This window comes from Coenobita brevimanus, chromosome 62 (assembly GCF_032717465.1).
Source record: "Coenobita brevimanus isolate Jiangsu-jjx chromosome 62, ASM3271746v2, whole genome shotgun sequence".
Taxonomy (NCBI): domain Eukaryota; kingdom Metazoa; phylum Arthropoda; class Malacostraca; order Decapoda; family Coenobitidae; genus Coenobita; species Coenobita brevimanus.
This window is the reverse complement of record NC_137015.1, coordinates 29,244,409-29,265,134: the sequence shown is the minus strand read 5'-3', so window position 1 is coordinate 29,265,134 and position 20,726 is coordinate 29,244,409. Positions and strand designations below refer to the sequence as shown.

General features: G+C 41.7%; 1 protein-coding gene across 4 annotated transcripts in view; it reads right to left on the bottom strand.

The window, feature by feature from the left end:
• Nucleotides 1-20,097, bottom strand: part of Dhps (Deoxyhypusine synthase) — a 257,857-nt gene extending 237,760 nt beyond the window's left edge. For 2 of the 4 annotated variants that reach the window (XM_080275735.1, XM_080275737.1), the window contains exons 1-2: nt 19,959-20,097; nt 9,635-9,734 (exon numbers count right to left, since the gene is read on the bottom strand). In XM_080275735.1, the coding sequence (XP_080131861.1) occupies nt 9,635-9,719 (85 nt within the window). In that variant the 5' untranslated portion in view covers nt 9,720-9,734; nt 19,959-20,097. Of the gene's footprint in view, nt 1-9,634; nt 9,735-19,948 lie in introns of all 4 variants that reach the window. The other 2 variants (XM_080275736.1, XM_080275738.1) reach the window with 2 other exon arrangements.
• Between the last annotated feature and the right edge of the window lie 629 nt (nt 20,098-20,726).

The window sequence follows — 20,726 nt, the reverse complement described above, 5'->3', positions numbered from 1 at the left end:
TATATAGTGGACTTATTTTAAATGTTGATATTTAAAAATGTTTGAATATAGGAGGTTCTGCACATACAAGGTGCTACCCAAAAGTTCCAGTAATTTGAACAGAGGGAGCCAACTGTTTGCAATTTTGCCTTTTGCTGCTAGGAGGAGTCAGCAGCATCCCTTGTGCGTCAGTGTGGCCCCGGCCATGTCTGTATATGGACGTGTTACTACGCTTACTATTGTAATGTGGCGTGTAGGTGATTTGGCTGTTTTGAAATGGTGGACCAATGGCGCAGCAATGTCAAGTTGATGTTGATCATTTTCTTCGATATCCAAGGGATTGTTCACAAGGAATTCATCCCACTAGGTCAGTCCATCAGCAAAAAATTTTACTGTGAAGTTTTGCAGTGTCTGAGGGAGAACATCCACTGCAAACGTCCAGAACAGAGGAAGAACAAGGACTGGGTCCTGCATCATGACAACACCCCCGCCCACACATCAATTGTTGTCCAGTAGTTCCTGACTTCCACAAACATGGTAGTCATTCCCCACCCACCCTACTTGCCTGACCTTGCCCCCTGCAACTTTTTCCTGTTTCCCAAGCTGAAATTACGACTGAAAGGGCATCGATTTGACTCGATTGAGGAGATCCAGACAGAATCGCAGGAGGTGCTCAAGACCATCACGCCTGAAGCCTTCCAGGGATGCACGGACTTGTGGAAAAAACGCTGGGACCACTGTATATATCCCCAAAGGGACTACTGCGAAGGTGACAGTGAGAACTAGGAGGCAAGGTAACTTATTTTCCTACAATATTCAAATTACTGGTACTTTTGGGTAGCACCTCATATCCTATACACTCAATCCTTGTAAATCGCGGCAATTTGGGTCTGGACCACTGCCGTGATTTACGAATTCCGTGATTTATGAATAATAACTCTTATGTGAAAAATTAATTTGGGTCTGGACTTTGGCCAACCCGCCCCCACAGCACCCTACCTACACCTATCTAGGTACCATCAAACACAAACATACAAATTTAGGATGTATTAAATAGAAATAAGCCATGTTAAGGGATCTCACCTTAATCCTATGACGAAATTGCTTAACCATTTAACCGCGGGCTTGTTTTGCTTTTTCTTGCGGCTCCCGCGTGCATATTCGCACTTTGATAGACTCTCTAAAAATATTTGCCAAAAATCAGTTATTAGTCCTAGAATATTAAAATCACATATGCTTATGGCACATAACTTCAGCTTTCTCCTGGGGTGTTTGTTGAGCCTTCGTCGAATACCATAGGACTTGTGGAGACCTCTGAAGTTGGGTAACAAAGTCTCCACTTTACGCTTCCCGACAACCCGTAATATGATTACCACAGTCTGATATTATCACTAGAAACACTATTCTATGATTCTCAAATAGTTTGGAATCTATACTCAAAAAAAAAACACAGTGTAAGCAATGAAAATTACGAGGGCGTATGACCTTCCCACTTGCGCTAGTTCGCCGCTGGTGTTGTCATTTATTATTCATAAAAACACTCACAGTTTGTATTTCTATTACTATATAACACTTATATATATCTACAGTCTTTATCCATAAGTTTCCTTCAGTAATAGTAGTTTATTGTCACTGTAGGCATTCAATTTCTTTCTGTAAAATACGTAGCATTCACTTTCTCGTCCTGTATACTAGCATTGAGAGTGAATGTCACTTTCACCTTCACTCTCATAACTCATAGTATTCATACATGCTAGAGTGAAACTTGCACTTTCATGACTCCTAAGGTATATACTCGTATTCTTATAATACTACTCATTTACATTTCTATTTACGTTCTCTATTTTATTTACGTTATTTACATTTCTATTTTATTTACACTGTGTTATGCACTGTCACTTGAAGTAACTTATAAAATTATTTTCCACTGTTCACGTATATTTACATTCATTACTTTCACGTGCTGTTTACACATTATTTACAATTCCACTTGCACTGTTTTACTCAATAGAAAGATCGTAGTCACTCTTTTATCAATTGTCAGCCCTTTACCTCTTTCCACACGAGGTTTAGTAGGGGGTAAAGGTCACAGGGCCCTTTGCATGGGGCTGAAAAACGGTGGAAGTTAGCAGGAGCAAATCAGACATACCCTCACTTTGAAAGACGACAGTGAACTGATAGTGGTGGCCTCCTGCCGCCTGGCTTGGGTGAGTGCAATACTACCAACTTTAGCCTTGTGAGACCTGCTAATATACAGCAATGAAATGATTGGCAGGAAACCAAGACAATACATAATAAATTAGGTAGTTCCAGGTGAATGTAAATATCACTTAGGCTTCTCCCTTCCCTCCTTATATGTATATTTATTACAAAAATAGATTATACAGCAATTTCAAGGGGAAATAAACAGCGAAAATTAGTGAACGAGTGCACGTGAGGTGTTGTCAGGTGATAATTAGCCAATTCCAGGTGTATGGCACTATCACTTACCTTATTTCTTTTTTGTATATATTATTTGGTATAAGAATAGGGCATAGGGCTTATGTCAATGGATGAAATCAGTAGAAAATTCCAGGGAAGATTTACTTAGCGTAGAATACAGCGTGGTGGCCTGCAATAATTAGGTAGTTCCAGGTGAATGTAAATATCACTTAGGCTTCTCCCTTCCTTTCTTATATATATTTTTATTACGAAAATAGATTATACAGCATATTTCAAGGGGAAATAAACAGCGAAAATTAGCGAACGAGTGAATGTGAGGTGTTGTCAGGTGATAATTAGCCAATTCTAGGTGTATGGCACTCTCACTTATCTTATTTCTTTCTTGTATATATTATTTGGTATAAGAATAGGGCATAGGGCTTATTTCAATGGATGAAATCAGTGAAAAATTCCAGGGAAGATTTACTTAGCGTAGCACGGCCGGGCAGGCGAGAGGATAGGGTAATGGAGGGGGGGTAGGAAGGGGAGTCAAGAACGGGGAGAAATGGCTAAATTGTCAACAATGGATGGGAGTACAGATGAGATTAGGAGTGCTGACTAGTGTTGGACATTGACAGTACTGACAGATGATACAAGCCACCACTTGAAAGCCCGGGTGAATTCAAAATAACAGAATCTCAAAAGTGACGCCCCGCGGTATGATCCCTTGCTCCCAAACATCACGAAAGTGACGCCCTGCGGTTAAGGGGTTAAGTGAATGGAGTGGGGTGGTGTTGGGAAGAACTTACAATCTCTCAGCACTTGTTCTTCCCAAACTCTTTCGCCAGCTTTGAAACCTTCTCTCCACTCTCAACATGACGAATGAGCTCCAAACGTTGACTGTACAACAACTGCGGCAGCTTCTTGACGCCATACTACCTAAAGCGCTTCACTGGGGGGTCGGGAGGGGACATGGCAAGTAGGAGGCAGGGGGAGGTTGCACAAAAAAGGCAGGTAACTCTCGTACTCCACGGCGACGGTCTGTTGTGTGCAGACAGACGGGACAAGAACACCACCAACATGGCGCCATTAGTATGCACATATGCCACCAGAGACATGCGGTGATTGGTTGTTGGGTCACGATTTTCATTTTGAATGCCGCGGTTTACGGTTCTCCTCGGAAAAGGCCCACTTGGGTACCTAGATCTGTGATTTTCGTGACTTAACAGTGATTTAAGGTTGCCGGCAGTCTGACAGCCACCTAGCCGTGATTTACGAATCCGTGATTTATGAACACGCGATTTACGAGGATTGAGTGTACAGGTTATCCCTTAATTCACGCGAACTTTTTTCACGCGATTTCGGTTACCCACGAATTTTTCGTACAATAATTAAAACAAAATTATAGTATTCAAATAAGTAATTTCAATATACAAGCGAAATAAATAAAGTATAAAAAATGCCTACCTGCTGCCCATGTGCACACATATATGTATGTGTGTGTGTGTATGTGTGTGTGGGAGCCGAACGGTCGAACCATGCATGACTTGCAAATCGTTATTTGTGGCTTATTTTTCTGCCTTCCAGTAATTGCTTGCCTTGTCTGTCAACATGAGGCATAAGCGTAGTGCTAGTGATGCATGTGGTAACACACCAAAACTGACTTGTAAAGTGATGTTGCTGACAGAGAAAGTTAAAGTGTTGGACAAACTTCAGGGAGGAATGTCGGCGACAATTCTCTGTCAGGACGATTCCCCATCATTTATTTACATACCAGTTTATTTAGCAAGTACAGTACACTAGTTTTTTACTTATATGAGTTATAAAATCCCCCTGAAAATTATTTATTAAAGTATTAATTAATCAATAATAAGTACTGTATATTAATAGAATGACGGGGAATTGTCCATGTTTTGACGGTGAATTGACTTGATGGTGAATTGTCTCAGAACCGTATGTTTGGGGTGAGTCAACTGTTCATACAATAAAGAAGAAGAACGTAGCATACAGGAGAAGGGCTAGTGCACCAGACTGCTAAAGAGTGTCCACCTACGCCTGTGAATTGTCTTGTAACCGCATGTTTGGGGTGAATGAGTCAACTGTTCATACAATAAAGAAGGCAGAATGTAGCATACAGGAGGCAGTAAGGGCTAGTGCACCAGACTGCTGAAGTGTCTCCACCTACGCCTGTGCTTGTCAGGTTTCAGTTTTAAATTTGTTACATTTTTGTTGTTTTTAATACTTTATGCTAGTTTATAAGGCGTATGTAGTGCATAAACAGTATTATTGAGATGTAATATACGTATAGACATGCGTAATTATGTGCACACAAGGGCAGAACATATACGCGAATTTACCACATACGCGAAGGGTCTGGGAACCTAACCCTCACGTGAATTAAGGGCTTACCTGTATTTTACAGAATATGATGTGATTTAATTTAATCGCTGAACACTGTTTTATTGACATGTATCATGCTTTAGCACCCGCCGTGCTCATCAGCTCATATGAGGCGATATGCAGGCCACCCCTGGCTGAACTAATCACCTAATATGAGGCAATGGGTCTCCACGGCAAAATTTCAAGCATGAGGAAGCATCAGTGGTTTCCATGGGAACATTGATTCTCCCTCTAAGCCATCACAGGTGTTGCCAAGCCCTACCACACCACACTGCCAAATACTGCATATTTACTTATTCAGATATGCAGGCCACCCTTGGCTGTGCTGACCACCTCATATGGGGCGATGGATCTCCACGCCATAATTTCATGCACAAGGAAACGTCATTGGTTTCCATGGGAACACTGAGTATCCCTCCACACCACCAGATTTGTTGCCAAGCCCTGCCAAACCACAGTTGCCAAATACTGCATACTAACTATTAAGTTCTTGCTTGTAGCCCTGCAATGGCAGATTCACACCCGTCTACCTCCCATGGTGTTGGTGACTTATCGCTTCCCTAACAACCACCCAAGAGGCATAAATAACAAAAAGACAAGGGTGATGAAGAGTTCAAACTCAGAAACACTTGATCTGATGACAAAAAATCAACTTAATATTAAATAAAAATTCAAAAAAAATGACTCAGGGAAGGTAATCTGGTTCACAAGAATTAGCGCAGTCGTGGTTAATGGGTCTCCTGTTTGATGTATATACAGGTAGGTCCCGTTATACGACCACTCGATATATGAGAAACCAATGATATGACCTGGGTAAATTAGGGACTATTTTCAATACACAATTTCGAAAATCCAGTGATACAACATTCAGTCTGGGGCGAGGTGTGAGGATTCTAACTCAGTCATCCCAGCAAACACAGTCACCGCTGTTTTCTCTCAACCTCGGAGAGAAATAGCGAGACTGCTCAGCTGCAGCGTTGCCAGATGTGCGATGAGTATGCAAAATGCGATATTTTGGCACACTTTGCAATATGCGATAACTTTCATAATTTCATAATCTGAGAAATAAATAAGGAATTGCAAAATTAACAAGTCTACTGTAATTCTAGTATAACAGTAGGATTCAGTAACTCTTACAATAACCAGTATTACAATCTGGTAGGTACTTAACAGTTAAACAAATTCAGTAACGTTAAGTAATCACTCCACATATAAATACACTCAATCCTCGTAAATTGCGGCAATTTGGGTCTGGACCACTGCCGCGATTTACAAAATCCATGGTTTATAAATAATAACTCTTATGTGAAAAATGAATTTGGGTCTGGACTTTGGCCAACCACCCCCCACACCACCCTACACCTATCTAGGCACCATCAAACACAAACATACAAATCTAGGAATATTCAGTGCATGTATTTAATAGAAAGAAGCAATGTTAAGGGATCTCACCTTAATCCTATGATGAAATTGCTTAAGTGAATGGAATGGGGTGGTGTTGGGAAGAACTTAGAACCTCTCAGCACTTGTTCTTCCCAAACTCTTTCGCCAGCTTTGAAAACTTTTCTCCCCTCTCAACACGACAAATGAGCTCCAAACGTTGACTGTACAACAACTGTGGCAGCTTCTTGACGCCATACAACTTAGAGCGCTTCACTGGGGGGTCGGGAGGGGCCATGGCAGGTAGGAGGCGGGGGGGAAGTTGCACAAAAATGACAGTTAGCTCTCGTACTCGACGGTGATGGTCTGTAGTGTGTGGACTGGCGGGACAAGAGCAACAACAACATGGCAGCATTAGTATGCACATATGCCACCAGGGACGCTCGGTGATTGGTTGTTGGGTCGTGATTTTCAATTTGAATGACGAAGTTTACGATTCTCCTCGGAAAAGGCCCACTTCGGTGCCTAGGTCCGCGATTTTCGTGACTTATCAGCGATTTAAGGGTGCCGGGAGTCTGACAGCCACTTAGCCGTGATTTACGAATCCGTGATTTATAAACACGCGATTTACGAGGATTGAGTGTATATTAATTCCACAGCAATTACTAAAGAAATGCCTTTGTTTATGAATGCAATAATTTTGATAAAAAAGCCATAATTTAAACAATCCGGGTACGTTAATATTGGTTTGGGAGTCTGACAACGCTGCTCAGCTGGCAACTGCCAGCCAGCCTCCCACCTCCAACACAACATTACCACCTCTGGATGGGTGTTATGCATGTTTTATATGTTTAATTAATGTGCAGTCATGTTATCTGCATACTATTTGCTCCTTCAGGTTGCTTTCTCTACAGTTCAGTAATATAGATATGTTTGTTGCATTTGGTATTGTATATTTTAGCTTGAAAACTTACCTTTGATGGGGGTCCTTGAACCCAGCTAATATTTTACCATCAGTTACATGTTTCATTATTCGAGAATTCATTTTACGGCTATGCCAAATGGAACCTAACTGCTCGTATCTTTGGGAACCTCCCTGTAATGATTTTCTTTATGACTGCATCTACCTTTGCCAGCATGTGGTTGTGTGATGATTGTGCCACGATTGACAAATGCTCCTAACGCACTATACTGTTCTGGAGCAAGTGTTATGCAATGCACATTTTAGTTTGCATGCTGTTAGGTAGGTTATAATCATTGGGGGGTCTGGGGGGTGAAAACCCACAGTTAGGCCTCCACTGCTAATTGAGGGGGTCTGGGGGAGCAAAGCTCCCCCCCCCAGTTAGGTGACACGCTTCTCGGTATCCACTGAAATGTATGGTAATTAAATTGTGTACATTTGAGCAAGTTTAGTACACTAGCGCATTCAGTCAGTGGGATCAGCAGTAAACACACTGTCGTGGGTGTTGTTCTGGCGGCTTTATTTAATATTGCAAAATAGGTATATTTTGCTTGATCTCTTTAATTCTTTTGTTGAAATTAAAATTACCTGCAATGTACCTAGTACTGAAATTACTTTGGTTAAGAACATTGTTTTAAGAAAACAGCTTGAATCCCTGCATCACTGTCAATCATATTTACCCCCAAATCATCTGAGTAAACATTCAAGCACATCTTATTTTTCACAGTTTATCAACAGTTTTTGTTTAGTTAAATGTTTTTCATTGTAAATTCTACCAATGACAGGCAGTTTATGCAATAACTACCTGTATATGTTACTGTTCTGAATAGAGCTAGAGCTAACTCCAGTCTAACCTCATGACATTCATCTCTGATGATCCATGGAGACTTTCCATTGTATTTTTTCTGGAGAAAAATGCATCTTACATGCCACAAAATTATATTCTAATGAAGGTGAACATTAATTCCAGTTACTATATACAAGAAATCACACAGTTCATTAGCACAAAGTGGTTTGACTGCCCATGGCACAAAGTTCATTAGCACAAAGGTGGCATCACATTGAAACAAACGTGGCTAACACGTGAGCAGCTTTTGTGAGGCGAAATGGCTAGCAAAGTCGAGTTGCCGCGTGTGTTTTGTGAGCCGAAATGGCTAGCAGTGTCGTCTGCCTTGGCGCCTCGTGGTCATTTGTAAACAAACCACCATGGCAGACCCACTCCCTTTTCCTCAGTTTCTATAACTACCTCACATACTTCAGTAACTCCAGGGCCATAAGGCAGTCTACTAGAGTTTTCCTTGTCACAGGATCCATATCAAATGTTGGTCACAATCTGATTTCCACTTGTTTGGAAACAAAACAGACAGCCTCTGCGGCTGGTCACACGAGTATCTGAATATTTATTTCATGTCACAAGAAAAAAAATAGAAATGAATAAAAACCACAAGAATTAAATTATATTTACTTAATAATTTTAGTTAGAGTTTCCCTCTGTGAATAAAAGAACATTTTCTCACGTTACAAAATTAATATAGGTTCATTTGAGTTCCAATCCCACCGACAAGCTGTGAGCGAAAATTGTTATCCATTTTGCCTAACAAGCGATATCTTGTTCACCGTGGGTCAGTTTGGCTTGCGGCCCACAATACTGACTTGCATGCTAGACACCTTTGTCCCATTGTAGCGTCGCATTAAGGAACTTTCTGTGAGGAAGGGGCAGTTACATTTTTTTTATAATTATTTTACAGTTCTTTTACAAAAAATAATGAAACCTATGGCTGATGAACAGTACTAAATGGAGATTCAGAAAGGTGAGTGTGTACTTGTGTGAAAAATACTCATAGCAATCAATGCTTTCTGCAGTGTTGGTTGAGACAAACTTTTTTCTCAGAATTGCCCTTCTAGAATTGGGGTGCGTCTTTCACAATGCAGCATCTTAGATGCCAAAAAATAATGTACACTGCTGGGTAACTTATCTATCCATAGCCAGACACCTTAATTTCTGAAGAGGTGGTCACAAGGTTTCCTTACATTCACTAACATTTGTTTACATCTCCATCTCCAGCTGGGTCTAGCTTCTGTTGAAACACCGCTGATGGGACACAGATTACAATATGCTATGTTTCTTTTTTTCTATTTTTTCTCATACCTTTTTTTTTTTTTTTCAAGCTTGTCCAACCTTCTGTCCAACCCATGACTGCCTTCCACCCCTCACAAATTCTCATCCACACAGGCTGAATGGCACTAACTTAAAGACAGGATAATACTGTGTTATAACTGAAACTACATCAAAAGAAAGAAAAACTATTAAGATCTACTGCACCACCCAGGCTGATGTATCAATCAATTATCCCCCGGAAAAAAATTACCTCCAGGCGCTTCTTTCCCTACTTGGCAATTATCATATCTCCCACAGTGCACCAGCCTCCTTCATTTACTCTCCCCAGTCAATCTTCTTGATGATGACAGAGGGCTTACTGATACTTGACTCACCTTTGACTGTGGGAGTTCCTTCAGGCATCTGCTCTGAGCGCATCAACACTGCCTCCTTTGCTATGTCCTTCTCCCCATCCATCATGCAATGCTGGCTGGGCTACAATATCAAAGTGAAAGTTAAGTTTTATGCTGAGGTATGTATGTGCATCACAGTACTGTATATCAAAGCAAAGGCCCCTCCGCTTGCTCGGGTGGGAAAAGTTCTACCAAAGACATTTCTTATATGAAAAAAATGCTGGGTATGCCATTTGAACTGCTCAGCCAGACATATCAGGTAACCAGAAACATCATCAACATTTTTTGATTGGTAATTCCAATCATTAAGCATTATTGATAACAAAACAGTTATTTGTGCTATTGTTTCAAGTACAGTACAGAATGCTAATCTACAATGTCTACAAAATGCATACCATTAATAAAAAAAATTAAAAAAAAAAATCAAAGGATATGTGCAACATGACAAACTATATATACAATATATATACATCTATCAATCTCTCTCTCTCTCTCTCTCTCTCTATATATATATATATACACACACACACACACACAGCTACTGCAAATTGACTTAGGACTTCCCCCCACAAGGTATTAAATAACATAGAAATCATAGTATATCACAATGTTTGTTCATGAAATGCCATTCATTAATATGAAATCACATTTCCCTTGTTTTTCAGGACCAGTTGGATGCGTTTTGGCATGGAATCACTTAGATCTCTAAAGTAATCTAAGGACATTTCTTTGCACCAAACATTTGTCAGTTCAGTCTTGAAGTTGTCCAGACTGGATGTCTTCTTCTCTGCCATGATTTTCTTCATCTTTGCCCAGCAGTTTTCTATCAGATTCAGATCTGGACTGTTGCCAAGACAGTCGAGGACCTCAATCCAATTATCCATAAGCCATTTTGTCACCTTTCTTGACTTGTGACATGGAGCTCAATCGTGCATGAAAAAGTTGCACCCATAAATAGCAAAAAAAGTTTAACAAATGATCTTTCAGAACTTGAATGTACCGGCCACCATTCATCATCAGGTTCTTAGGAAGAAAGTAGAGGCCTCTCCTTCCCATTTCACCTGAGAAACACCTCCATACCATTACTGATTGTGGGTGGTTAACAGTCAGCACCGTGTAAGCAGGGTCATATAGACTACAGCAGGCAGGGCGACGAACCTTGGCAGAACGCACCTGGAACACTTGAAACGTGCTTTCATTGGAAAACATAACTTTTCTCCACTCATCCGATGTCCAGTGTGCATATTTCTTGAAAAACTGAATGTGCTGCATCTTAATGCGGTCAGTGAGAAGCAGTTTCTTGGCTGCGGTGTGGCTTGGCAAACCCAGCTCCTTCTGCAAGCGATGTTGGATAGTTCAAATTGAGACGTCTTGTCACAACTGGGGATGCATTCTCTTAAATTCTGCTGCTGTCTGTCGAGGATTCTTGATTACAGTACTTCTCTCTTCAGAAGTATATCTGTACCTCTGGAAGTCATCCTCTTCTTTCCACCGCCATGCTTGTGCTCTGGCACGACAGGTGGCAGGCCATGCGCTACAGCAAGAATCTTCATGACGGTTGACTTTGCTCATCCAGTACATTCACAAATCATGTTGACAGGGACATTATCTTGCCTCCATGCAATGATACGGACCCTCTCATCCCCTGAGCAGTACTTTCCAGGCATGACAACTCGACTCTACGAAAATAACGGGGCACACAGTAATGCATATGAAAAAAAGGGGGAGGTGCAAGCTCGGAGTGATGGGAACGTATACTACCATTCTCGCTTCTGGGCAAGCACTGACAAGGTGAGTGTTTCACCACCACCCGCCAACACCAGAGGAGTTGCCAGTTACGTCTTGTCCCAAAAATTCACTTGGTAGAGGTGGAAACACAAAGCAAAGACGAACAACTCTCCCATAGCAATTCTGTGTGTAGGTCTCAAGTCAATTTGCGGTGGGTGTATATGTGTAAATATATATATATATATATATATATATATATAATGATATTATTATATATACATCCATACCCCATCATTCGGCACAACCATAACCAGCACTTCGCTAGACTGAACACAAGAAACAGGGGAACATTCCCACAATCCAATCAATTTGAATGTTCGTCACCTCACTAGTCTAATACCCCTCCTCTCCCTAGCTTTGAAATGAGACTGTCCCAGTACTCCCGTCTTCCCTCCATCCCCTCGCTTCTCCCGGCTCCCCAATTCCTCCTCCATCAGCCACCACACTCAGCACTACCAGGCATGTCTCCCTTCCTGTTCCCCTGCCCTACCCCACCCCTGGTTGTCTCCCTCTCCATACCCCCACCAGTCTCCTCTGTGTGTGTGTGTGTGTGTGTGTGTGTGTGTGTGTGTGTGTGTGTGTGTGTGTGTGAGTGAGTGAGTGGGACTGGGGGAGGATACTAGGGCTGTTTGGCTTTCTTGTCTCCTTCCCTGTTCCTCCATCCTTCCCCACCCCTATTGGGTGGGGTATGGGTGTACACTAGACTATATATATATATATATATATACATTACATATGTATATAAATACAGTAGTGCACCAACTTTCGCTACAGCAGGATTCGCTGAATCCACTTTCGCGGCATGCACCAAATATTCCCTAACTTCCATTTTCGCTTGAAAAAAATCGATTTTTGCGCACAAATTTTGGGTTTGGGACAATATTTTGAACTTTGAATTTCCTGCACCACCCGCCCGCAACCCACCGCCATCTTGAATGACGTCATGTCAACACTCTGTCCACCCATTCCCGCCATTGTGTACGAGCGTGCTAGCTCCATTGTGTTGGATTCTCACGGTTCAATGGCCTCTACTATACCTGGTAGTGTGGGGAAAGGGCCTGGCGGTGTGGGGGGAGAGCCTGGTGGTGTGGGGGGAGGGCCGGGAGGCAGTGGTGGTGATAAAAAGAGGCCGGGACATTCAAAGTCGGGAGGAAAGGCCAAGGCTAAAAGAGAGTATCGTGTTGGAGTGAAGAAACGGCAGTATAATAATGAAATGAAAAGGAAGATAGTTGAGCACATGGACAAGGGCGCAAAAAACAGTGAGAGAGAGTGGTAGCGAGGCAGCAAGAGGTGGCGCCAATACGTCTGGCGTGGCTAAATAAGCCCGCCATGCGCCTCGGATACTTACCCCCAACATCCATTAAACACCTCAACCTGGTCTCTGTGGTATGTTTCTCCTCATATAATGTGTACTGTACAGTTTTTATTGTTTGTTTCTCACAATGCAATGTACAATAGTGATTTGATGTACTGTATTGCAAGTGAAAATGAAAATCTGATGTTACTTTAGGATAACCGGGAACCAATTAGCCTTTTTGCCATAAAGACAATGCCCCAACTTTCGCTAATTCCACTTTCGCGCATTATTTTTGGACCCAATTAGGTGCGAAAATTGGTGCCCCACTGTATACATATATATATACAGTATATATATATATATATCTATCTATCTATCTATCTATCTATTGCCAGATGCCATAATCCCGTACGGGGTGGCCATTTGACTCTGAGTTATTTCTTTTACAGGGAGGGGTATATATATATATATATATATATATATATATATATATATATATATATATATATGTTATAGAGGTATAAAGCTTTTAGATCAGATAATGAAAGTAATGGAGAGAGTTTTAGAAGGTATGATTAGAGAAAGAATGAATATTGATGAGATGCAGTTTGGGTTTATGCCAGGAAGGGGGACCACTGATGCCATATTCATTGTTCTACAGCTTCAGGAAAACTATATTGGTAGGAGAAGGGATCTTTATTTTGTTTTTGTTGATATGGAAAAGGCCTCTGACAGAGTCCCTAGAGAGGTGGCGAAGTGGGCAATGAGAAAGCTTGGCTTGGAGGAGTGGCTGGTTAGGGTGGTTATGGCTATGTATATGGGTGCTCACACCCAGGTAAGAGTGAATGGAGATTTGAGTGATGGGTTTTCCGTGAATGTTGGTGTGCATCAGGGGTCAGTTTTGAGTCCCATGTTGTTTATCATGGTACTTGAAGCCCTTTCACGTGACTTTAGAAACGGACTCCTGTGGGAGTTGTTGTATGCTGATGATTTGGTGTTGATTGCAGAGAACGTAAGGGAGGTGGAGAAAAAATTTAGGAAGTGGAGAGATGGTATGGGGCAAAAGGGCTTAAAGGTAAATGCAGATAAAACAAAAGTGATGATATCTAAGGTTGGTGGCGGTACTGTCAAAGATGAGGGAGAGTGGCCATGTGCAGTTTGCCACAAGGGTGTGGGAAGTAATTCCATCTTGTGCGGTGTTCTTGATAAATGGGTGCATAAAAGATGTAGTGGTATCAGAGTAGACTGCAAGATAATGCTGATTTTATGTGTACAGCGTGTCAGGGAGAGCAAGAGGAGATTGTCAGACGTGAAAGAATTGAACTTGCTGGTGAAACTCTTGAGTGCGTGGAAGAGTTTTGTTATTTGGGAGACATGTTGTGTGCTGGAGATGGGGCTGGAGCTAGCTCTGTGGCTAAGGTGAGAAGTGGTTGGAAGAAGTTCAGGGAGTTCTTGCCTCTCCTGACATTGAGAGGACTCTCCCTATGTGCAAAGGGGTCTTAGTATGCAGCATGTGTTAGGAGTATAATGCTGTATGGTAGTGAGACCTGGGCAGTGAAGGAGGATAATCGCCGGCTCAGACGTACAGAAATGACAATGATTAGGTGGATGTGTAGTGCGTCCCTGCGTCCAAGATCTGGAGAGGCTGGGTTCACGATGGAAGAGTTGAGAGGTAGGATGGGACTGGAGTGTATTGGTGTTGTGATGAGGAGAGGTAGATTGAGATGGTTTGGACATGTGGAGAGGATGGGGGACGATAATTGGGTGAGGAAGGTGAGAAGTGATAATATTGGGGGTGGGGTTACGAGGGGTAGACATGGGACAAGGTCATTAAGTGTGACCTCAGGGTTAAGGGACTGAACAGGGAGGCTGCAATGGATCGTGCAGCATGGAGCGCCGCAATTAGGTGACCAAGGCCGACGCATGCAAGCATGTTGGAGCCTTTAAAAACAAAACGATATATATATATATAAATATACATATGTATATATATTTATACAGTAATCCCTCTAATATCCGAACGCCCAATATCCGAACATCCCCACTAACCGGACATAATCCTCCTGGGATCCAGTATTCCCAAAATGGGCCAAAAACCGCAAAAAATTCGAAAAAAATCTGACTTTTTTCCCTCCCATAATTTGAAATTCCCGCCTGGCGCCAAACAGCTGTTACACCATGGTCCCTTCACCCCTTCCTTCCTCCCCCTCCCTCCTCCCCTGTCAGGTTGCCATTTGGTATTTTTCATTACCAATTGTGGGCCAATTTGGTAATGAAAAATTCGTTTTGGTAATGCATTAGAATAATGCATTACCAAATGGATTTTTCACATGTATGAGGATACACAGGATGGAGATGGTGGATTGTTTGCTCTCTCTGATTAATCTGCTACCCTACATAGTGTGAAAATAATCAACATGGTGTTAGTTATAAGGAGAGTGATTACATGTATTTCCACTTGTATATATAATTAGTGAAGAATATATGCTAGCTTTACGAATTCGGTAATGAAAAGTTATATTTGACAATGAAAGTTGAGGAGATTGGTAATGTGGCTGTTGCGATCTGGCAACTCTGTTGCCCCACCAACATCAACAGTCACAGCTTAACTCCGATGGAGAGCAGATGCTCATAACAGTGCAAGCCACAGGTGCTTGTTTTTTGTGAATAAACAGTGAATAAACTGCAATACCTTGCCACTAGAACACACAGGAATTTACAGTGTTGTGCAGTGTTAAGAAATTAGAATTTAGAGTGCAGAGGATTAACTGTGGACTGCAAACTGGCGGTTCAAACCAGTCCAAGAGCAAGGGACTTGTAAGTACCCAGAATGTTTAATATTGTATAAACTCACCTCTAAAACCTCATTTTATGGTTCTTTTGCATTTATTTCAGTCTTTTATGTCCCTTATTGGTGTGATTTGGGTCTTAAATAGGTGCAATGCATGTCCAGAGGGAGTTGTATAGGTGTTTTTCAGAGTTAGGGTCCATAAGTACAAGTCCATAAGCTGGGGCCCAATATCCGGACAGGACCACTATCTGGACCTGCCTATGGCTCTATTGATCCGGATATTGGAGGGGTTACTGTATATATATATATATATATATATATATATATATATATATATATATATATATATATATTTATATATATATATATATATATATATATATATATATATATATATATATATATACTGTATATATATACTGTATATATATATATATATATATATATATATATATATATATATATATACACATACATCTATCTATCTATCTATTGCCAGACGCCTCAATCCCGTTTGGGGTGGCCACAAACAAATCGCCTCCACGTCCCCATGTCCCCCGCCATTTCACTGCCATGCTCCCAACTCACACCCCCCTCTCTCATATACCTCTCCACCCCATCCCTCCATTCTTAAGAAATAATAGAGTGAATCAATTTGTTGAACAGTTCTAAGTCAACTTTCTGCTGTGATGATTCTTAAAAAAAAAAAAAAAAAAAGTGAGATACTGTGAGATGTCATATGTGGTGTTACACAGTGGATTTCGCTGTTACCTTATTTTTATCCCACCCCGTGGTGCACAAAAAACAAAGGAAAAGTTTTTTTTTTTTTTATTATTATAAAAAACATCCAGGGCATTATCTGGTGAAAAGAAAAATATCTCTCTCTCCATCTTTGTGTAGGGCCATGCGTAAGTTTACACATGGTAGTGAAAAAATTAAAAAAAAAAAAAAATTTTTTTGTTTTGTTTACTATAAACTTGAAGATAAACATCCAGGGCATCATCTGGTGAAAAGATAAAATCTCTCTCTCTCCATCTTTGTGTAGCGCCATGCGTAAGTCTGCGTAGGGGTCGAGTTGTTTACGGTGATGCATGGACAGCACAGCCTGAGCTGTGGCTCACAACGTGACGCTACTCAGCCTGAGCTGTGGCTCACAACGTGACGCTACTCAGCCTGAGCTGTGGCTCACAACGTGACGCTACTCAGCCTGAGCTGTGGCTCACAACGTGACGCTACTCAGCCTGAGCTGTGGCTCACAACGTGACGCTACTCAGCCTGAGCTGAGGCTTGCAATCCACGGGTTAAGCCTTTGATAACGTTAACCCAAATCTAGCATTTTTTTTTTTTATGGTAAAAATAAACAGAAATGAATGAACTTAAGCAATTTCTGACAATACCCCTACCCAAACGCCACTTTACCTAATCTAGATCTGCGTCGTTCGGGACAAGCCATGACCAATATCCAATCTTCCCCTAGGTCATCAGCAGACCATCTTGACTGAGTTCAAATTCGAAGACATGATATAAACGTACTTCCAGCCTTCTAACTGGCTGAATCAGAACCATAATGCACCAGCAAAAATAAATGCATGATGCCTATGACCATAATGCACCACCAAAAAACAAAAATGCATTGTTTTTAATTAATGGATGAAATGTAAGCAAACGCCCACCACTTGCGCACACTAGACTCCACAATATCTCACTTACTTTTAATTGTACAAGAAACATTGCAGAAGAAAGCTGACTTAGAACTGTGCAATGACTTCTGTCTATCTACAGTATCTATTGCCAGATGCCTCAATCCCGTAAGGGGTGGCCACAATCTAATCGTCTCCATATCACCCTGTCCAACGCCATTTCACTGCCTTACTCCCAGCTCACACCCCCCTCTCTCATATGCTTCTCCACTCCATCTCTCGACTCATCTTCAGCCTCCCCCTCCCTCCCCCCCTCCTCCTCACTCGCATACACTCTCCTTGTTAGTCTCTTGCTCTCCAACCTCTCCACATGGCCAAACAACCTCAGTGTATTTCTCCTAATGCTTTCTATCACATCCACACCACTTCCTCATTTGTCAGCCTGTCTCTCCATATAACTCCACATGATCCTCTCAAATCTTGACTTGAGTCCTTCAAACAAGGTCTTAGATTCATTTCCATACATTAGAGTTGGTATTACAATACTGTCATACAGCGACTTTTTTACTTCCATGCTCACTTCCTTGTTCCTTACCATTGCTTTCAAAGAACCAGCAAGCTTTTTTCCTTGTTGTACCTTTTCAAGCACTTCATCCTCTAAACTTCCATCCTTACTCATCACACTACTTCAATGCATTCACATTTTCCGCTTCCTCATCATCCAGCCTCACTGCACATTCAGTGGCTTCCTTTCTCTTGACGACCGTAACTTTACTCTTCCCTACACTTACCTTTAGATTCCGTTTCTTACACACTCTCCCAAACTCATTCACCAAATCTTGCAGCTCCCCTTCAGCTTTACTTAACAATACAGTATCATCTGCAAACAACAGTACACGGAGTTTCCAAACACTGCCCTCTCTCATTATGGTTGGTCCAACATCCACTGCTCTACCTTGCACCTCTTTTACAACCCCATCCATATACAGATTGAAGAACCATTTTGACATGACACATCCCTGTTTCAATCCAACCTTCAAACAGAAAAATTCACTTAGTTCACTACCCACATCCACAGCAGCATAAGCACCCTCATACATACTCTTTACGACATTCAACAACTTCTTAATACTTTCCACGATCCTTGTCTATCCACCCTGTCATATGCTTTCTCCAAATCCATGATGGCTACATACAACTTCTTCCCCTTCTCTAAATACTTTTCCACTAAGATCTAAGAATGAATATGTGATCTACACAGCCTCTTCCCTTCCTAAAACCTCCCTGTCCTTCTCCAACTAATTCTTTTGTTGTTTCCCTAACTCTGTCAATAAGTATCCTACCATATACTTCTATTACACTAAAAAAAACAAATGCCCCTACGATTACCACACACTTTTCCCCATGTCCTTTGTACAGCGGAATAAATATACCTGACTTCCAATCCTCCCGGACTCTACCTTCCTCCCAGGCTAATCTGCACATCTTCCATATCCATTCTACTACTATCTCTCCCCCATGCTTCAGCATTTCACCACACTGCATCAATTCCTGGGGCTTTCCCCATTTTGACTTTCTTCATTGCTTCCAAAACTTCCATCCTACTGATTTCTTCCTGTCGTCTCACCTCCCTCCTTCTCCCAGCCACTTATACCCACATTAATTTCATTCAAGAGTACGTTTAAGTACTTGGGTAGTGTGATGAGTAAGGATGGAAGTTTGGAGGGTGAAGTGCTTGAACGGGTACAGCAGGGAAGAAAGGTTGCTGGTTCCTTGAAAGCAGTGATAAGAAACAGGGAAGTGAGCATGGAAATGAAAAAGTTACTACATGACAGTATTGTATTATGATACCAACTCTAACGTATGGAAGTGAAGCTTGGTCGTTGTTGGAAGGGCACAAGTCAAGAGTAAAAGCAGTGGAAATGAGTTATTTAAGAGGAGCCTGTGGAGTCACATGGAGACAGGCTGACAAATGAGGATATAAAGGAACATTGTGGTGTGGATGTGGATGTGATAGGAAGCGTTAGGAGGAATACATTGAGGTGGTTTGGCCATGTTGAGAGGATGGAGAGTGAAAGACTGACAAAGAGAGTGTATGTGAGTGAGGTGGAGGGGGGGAGAGGGAGGGGGAGGCCGAGGATGAGATGGAGGGGTGGGGTGGAGAGGTATATGAGAGAGGGGGATGTAAGTTGGAAGCAGGGCAGTGAAATGGCAGGGGACAGGGTGATGTGGAGGCGATTTGTTTGTGGCCACCCCGAACGGGATTAAGGCATCTGGCAATAGATAGATAGTTAGAAGATCGCGACACTGCCATGATTTTTTCCTACTTGCTAATAAGTATTATCAACAAACTGCATGCGATTCACTATTGATCTTACTGATCGCCTCTAAACTCAAATATTACATTCTTATGCCAAAAACCTGAAATAAAAGGTGACTAGGCAATGATACAGCTATCACTGGCTTGAACTGTACAGCACACCTGAATTCATTTTAAATGTGGGCTAAATTACAGTGCATAAATACTAACTTTTGACGTTTCGCCGCAACACAAACCGCAGCTCGCACGTGTTATTCTGGTTTTAGTCAATTCCCCGTCAAAACATGGACGATTCTTCCCCGTCAGGACAATTCGCACCCCGTCGTCGTATAAATATACTTAATATTAATTACTTAATAGTATAATAACAATTTTCATGGGTAACTATCAAAGTCTACGTTCATTTAATTGCGGAGGCTTTGGATATTATTTATAAGCTGCACTTTTAGTAAATAATTACTTGCTTCTACCTCGCTGTAGTCGACTTTGAATTATATTCTGGTGTCTCCCACAACTGTCTTCATTAATTATTACTGGTACTACAACATCCTGGGTGCATCAGTTCGGAAACAAATACGAAAATAATTTCAACACTTCCCCTTGCCGTTGATTATATTTTTGGTGGTCCAAGCTCAGGCTCTAATTTGCGCAAGCGGTGACATCTGGTGAAGGTTATTGTAATTTTATACAGACGTAATATTTATACAGAAGTAATATGAAGATTATTTGTATATTTTTAAAGTATGTCGATTGTTCACTCAGGGTTACTAGGGATTTATATAAACTCCGGTGTCTAGTATATAGCCATCTATTAAACGATGAAGTGAAACATCGCACATCGCTTGATTCACTTTTCTATCTATCCGTTTGTTGCCAGACGCCTCAATCCCGTTTGAGGTGGCCACAAACAAATCGCCTCCACGTCACTGTCCCCCGCCATTTCACTGCCCTGCTCCCAACTCACACACCCCTCTCTCATATACCTCTCCATCCCATCCCTCCATCTCATCCTCGGCCTTCCCCTCCCTCTTCCCCCCTCCACCTCACTCACATACACTCTCTTCGTCAGTCTTTCACCCTCTATCCTATCCACATGCCCAAACCACCTTAGTGTCTTCTTCATAATGCTTCCTATCATATCCACATACACACCACAACGCTCCTTTATATCCTCATTCGTCAGCCTGTCTCTCCATGTGACTCCACAGGCTCCTCTTAAATAACTCATTTCCACTGCT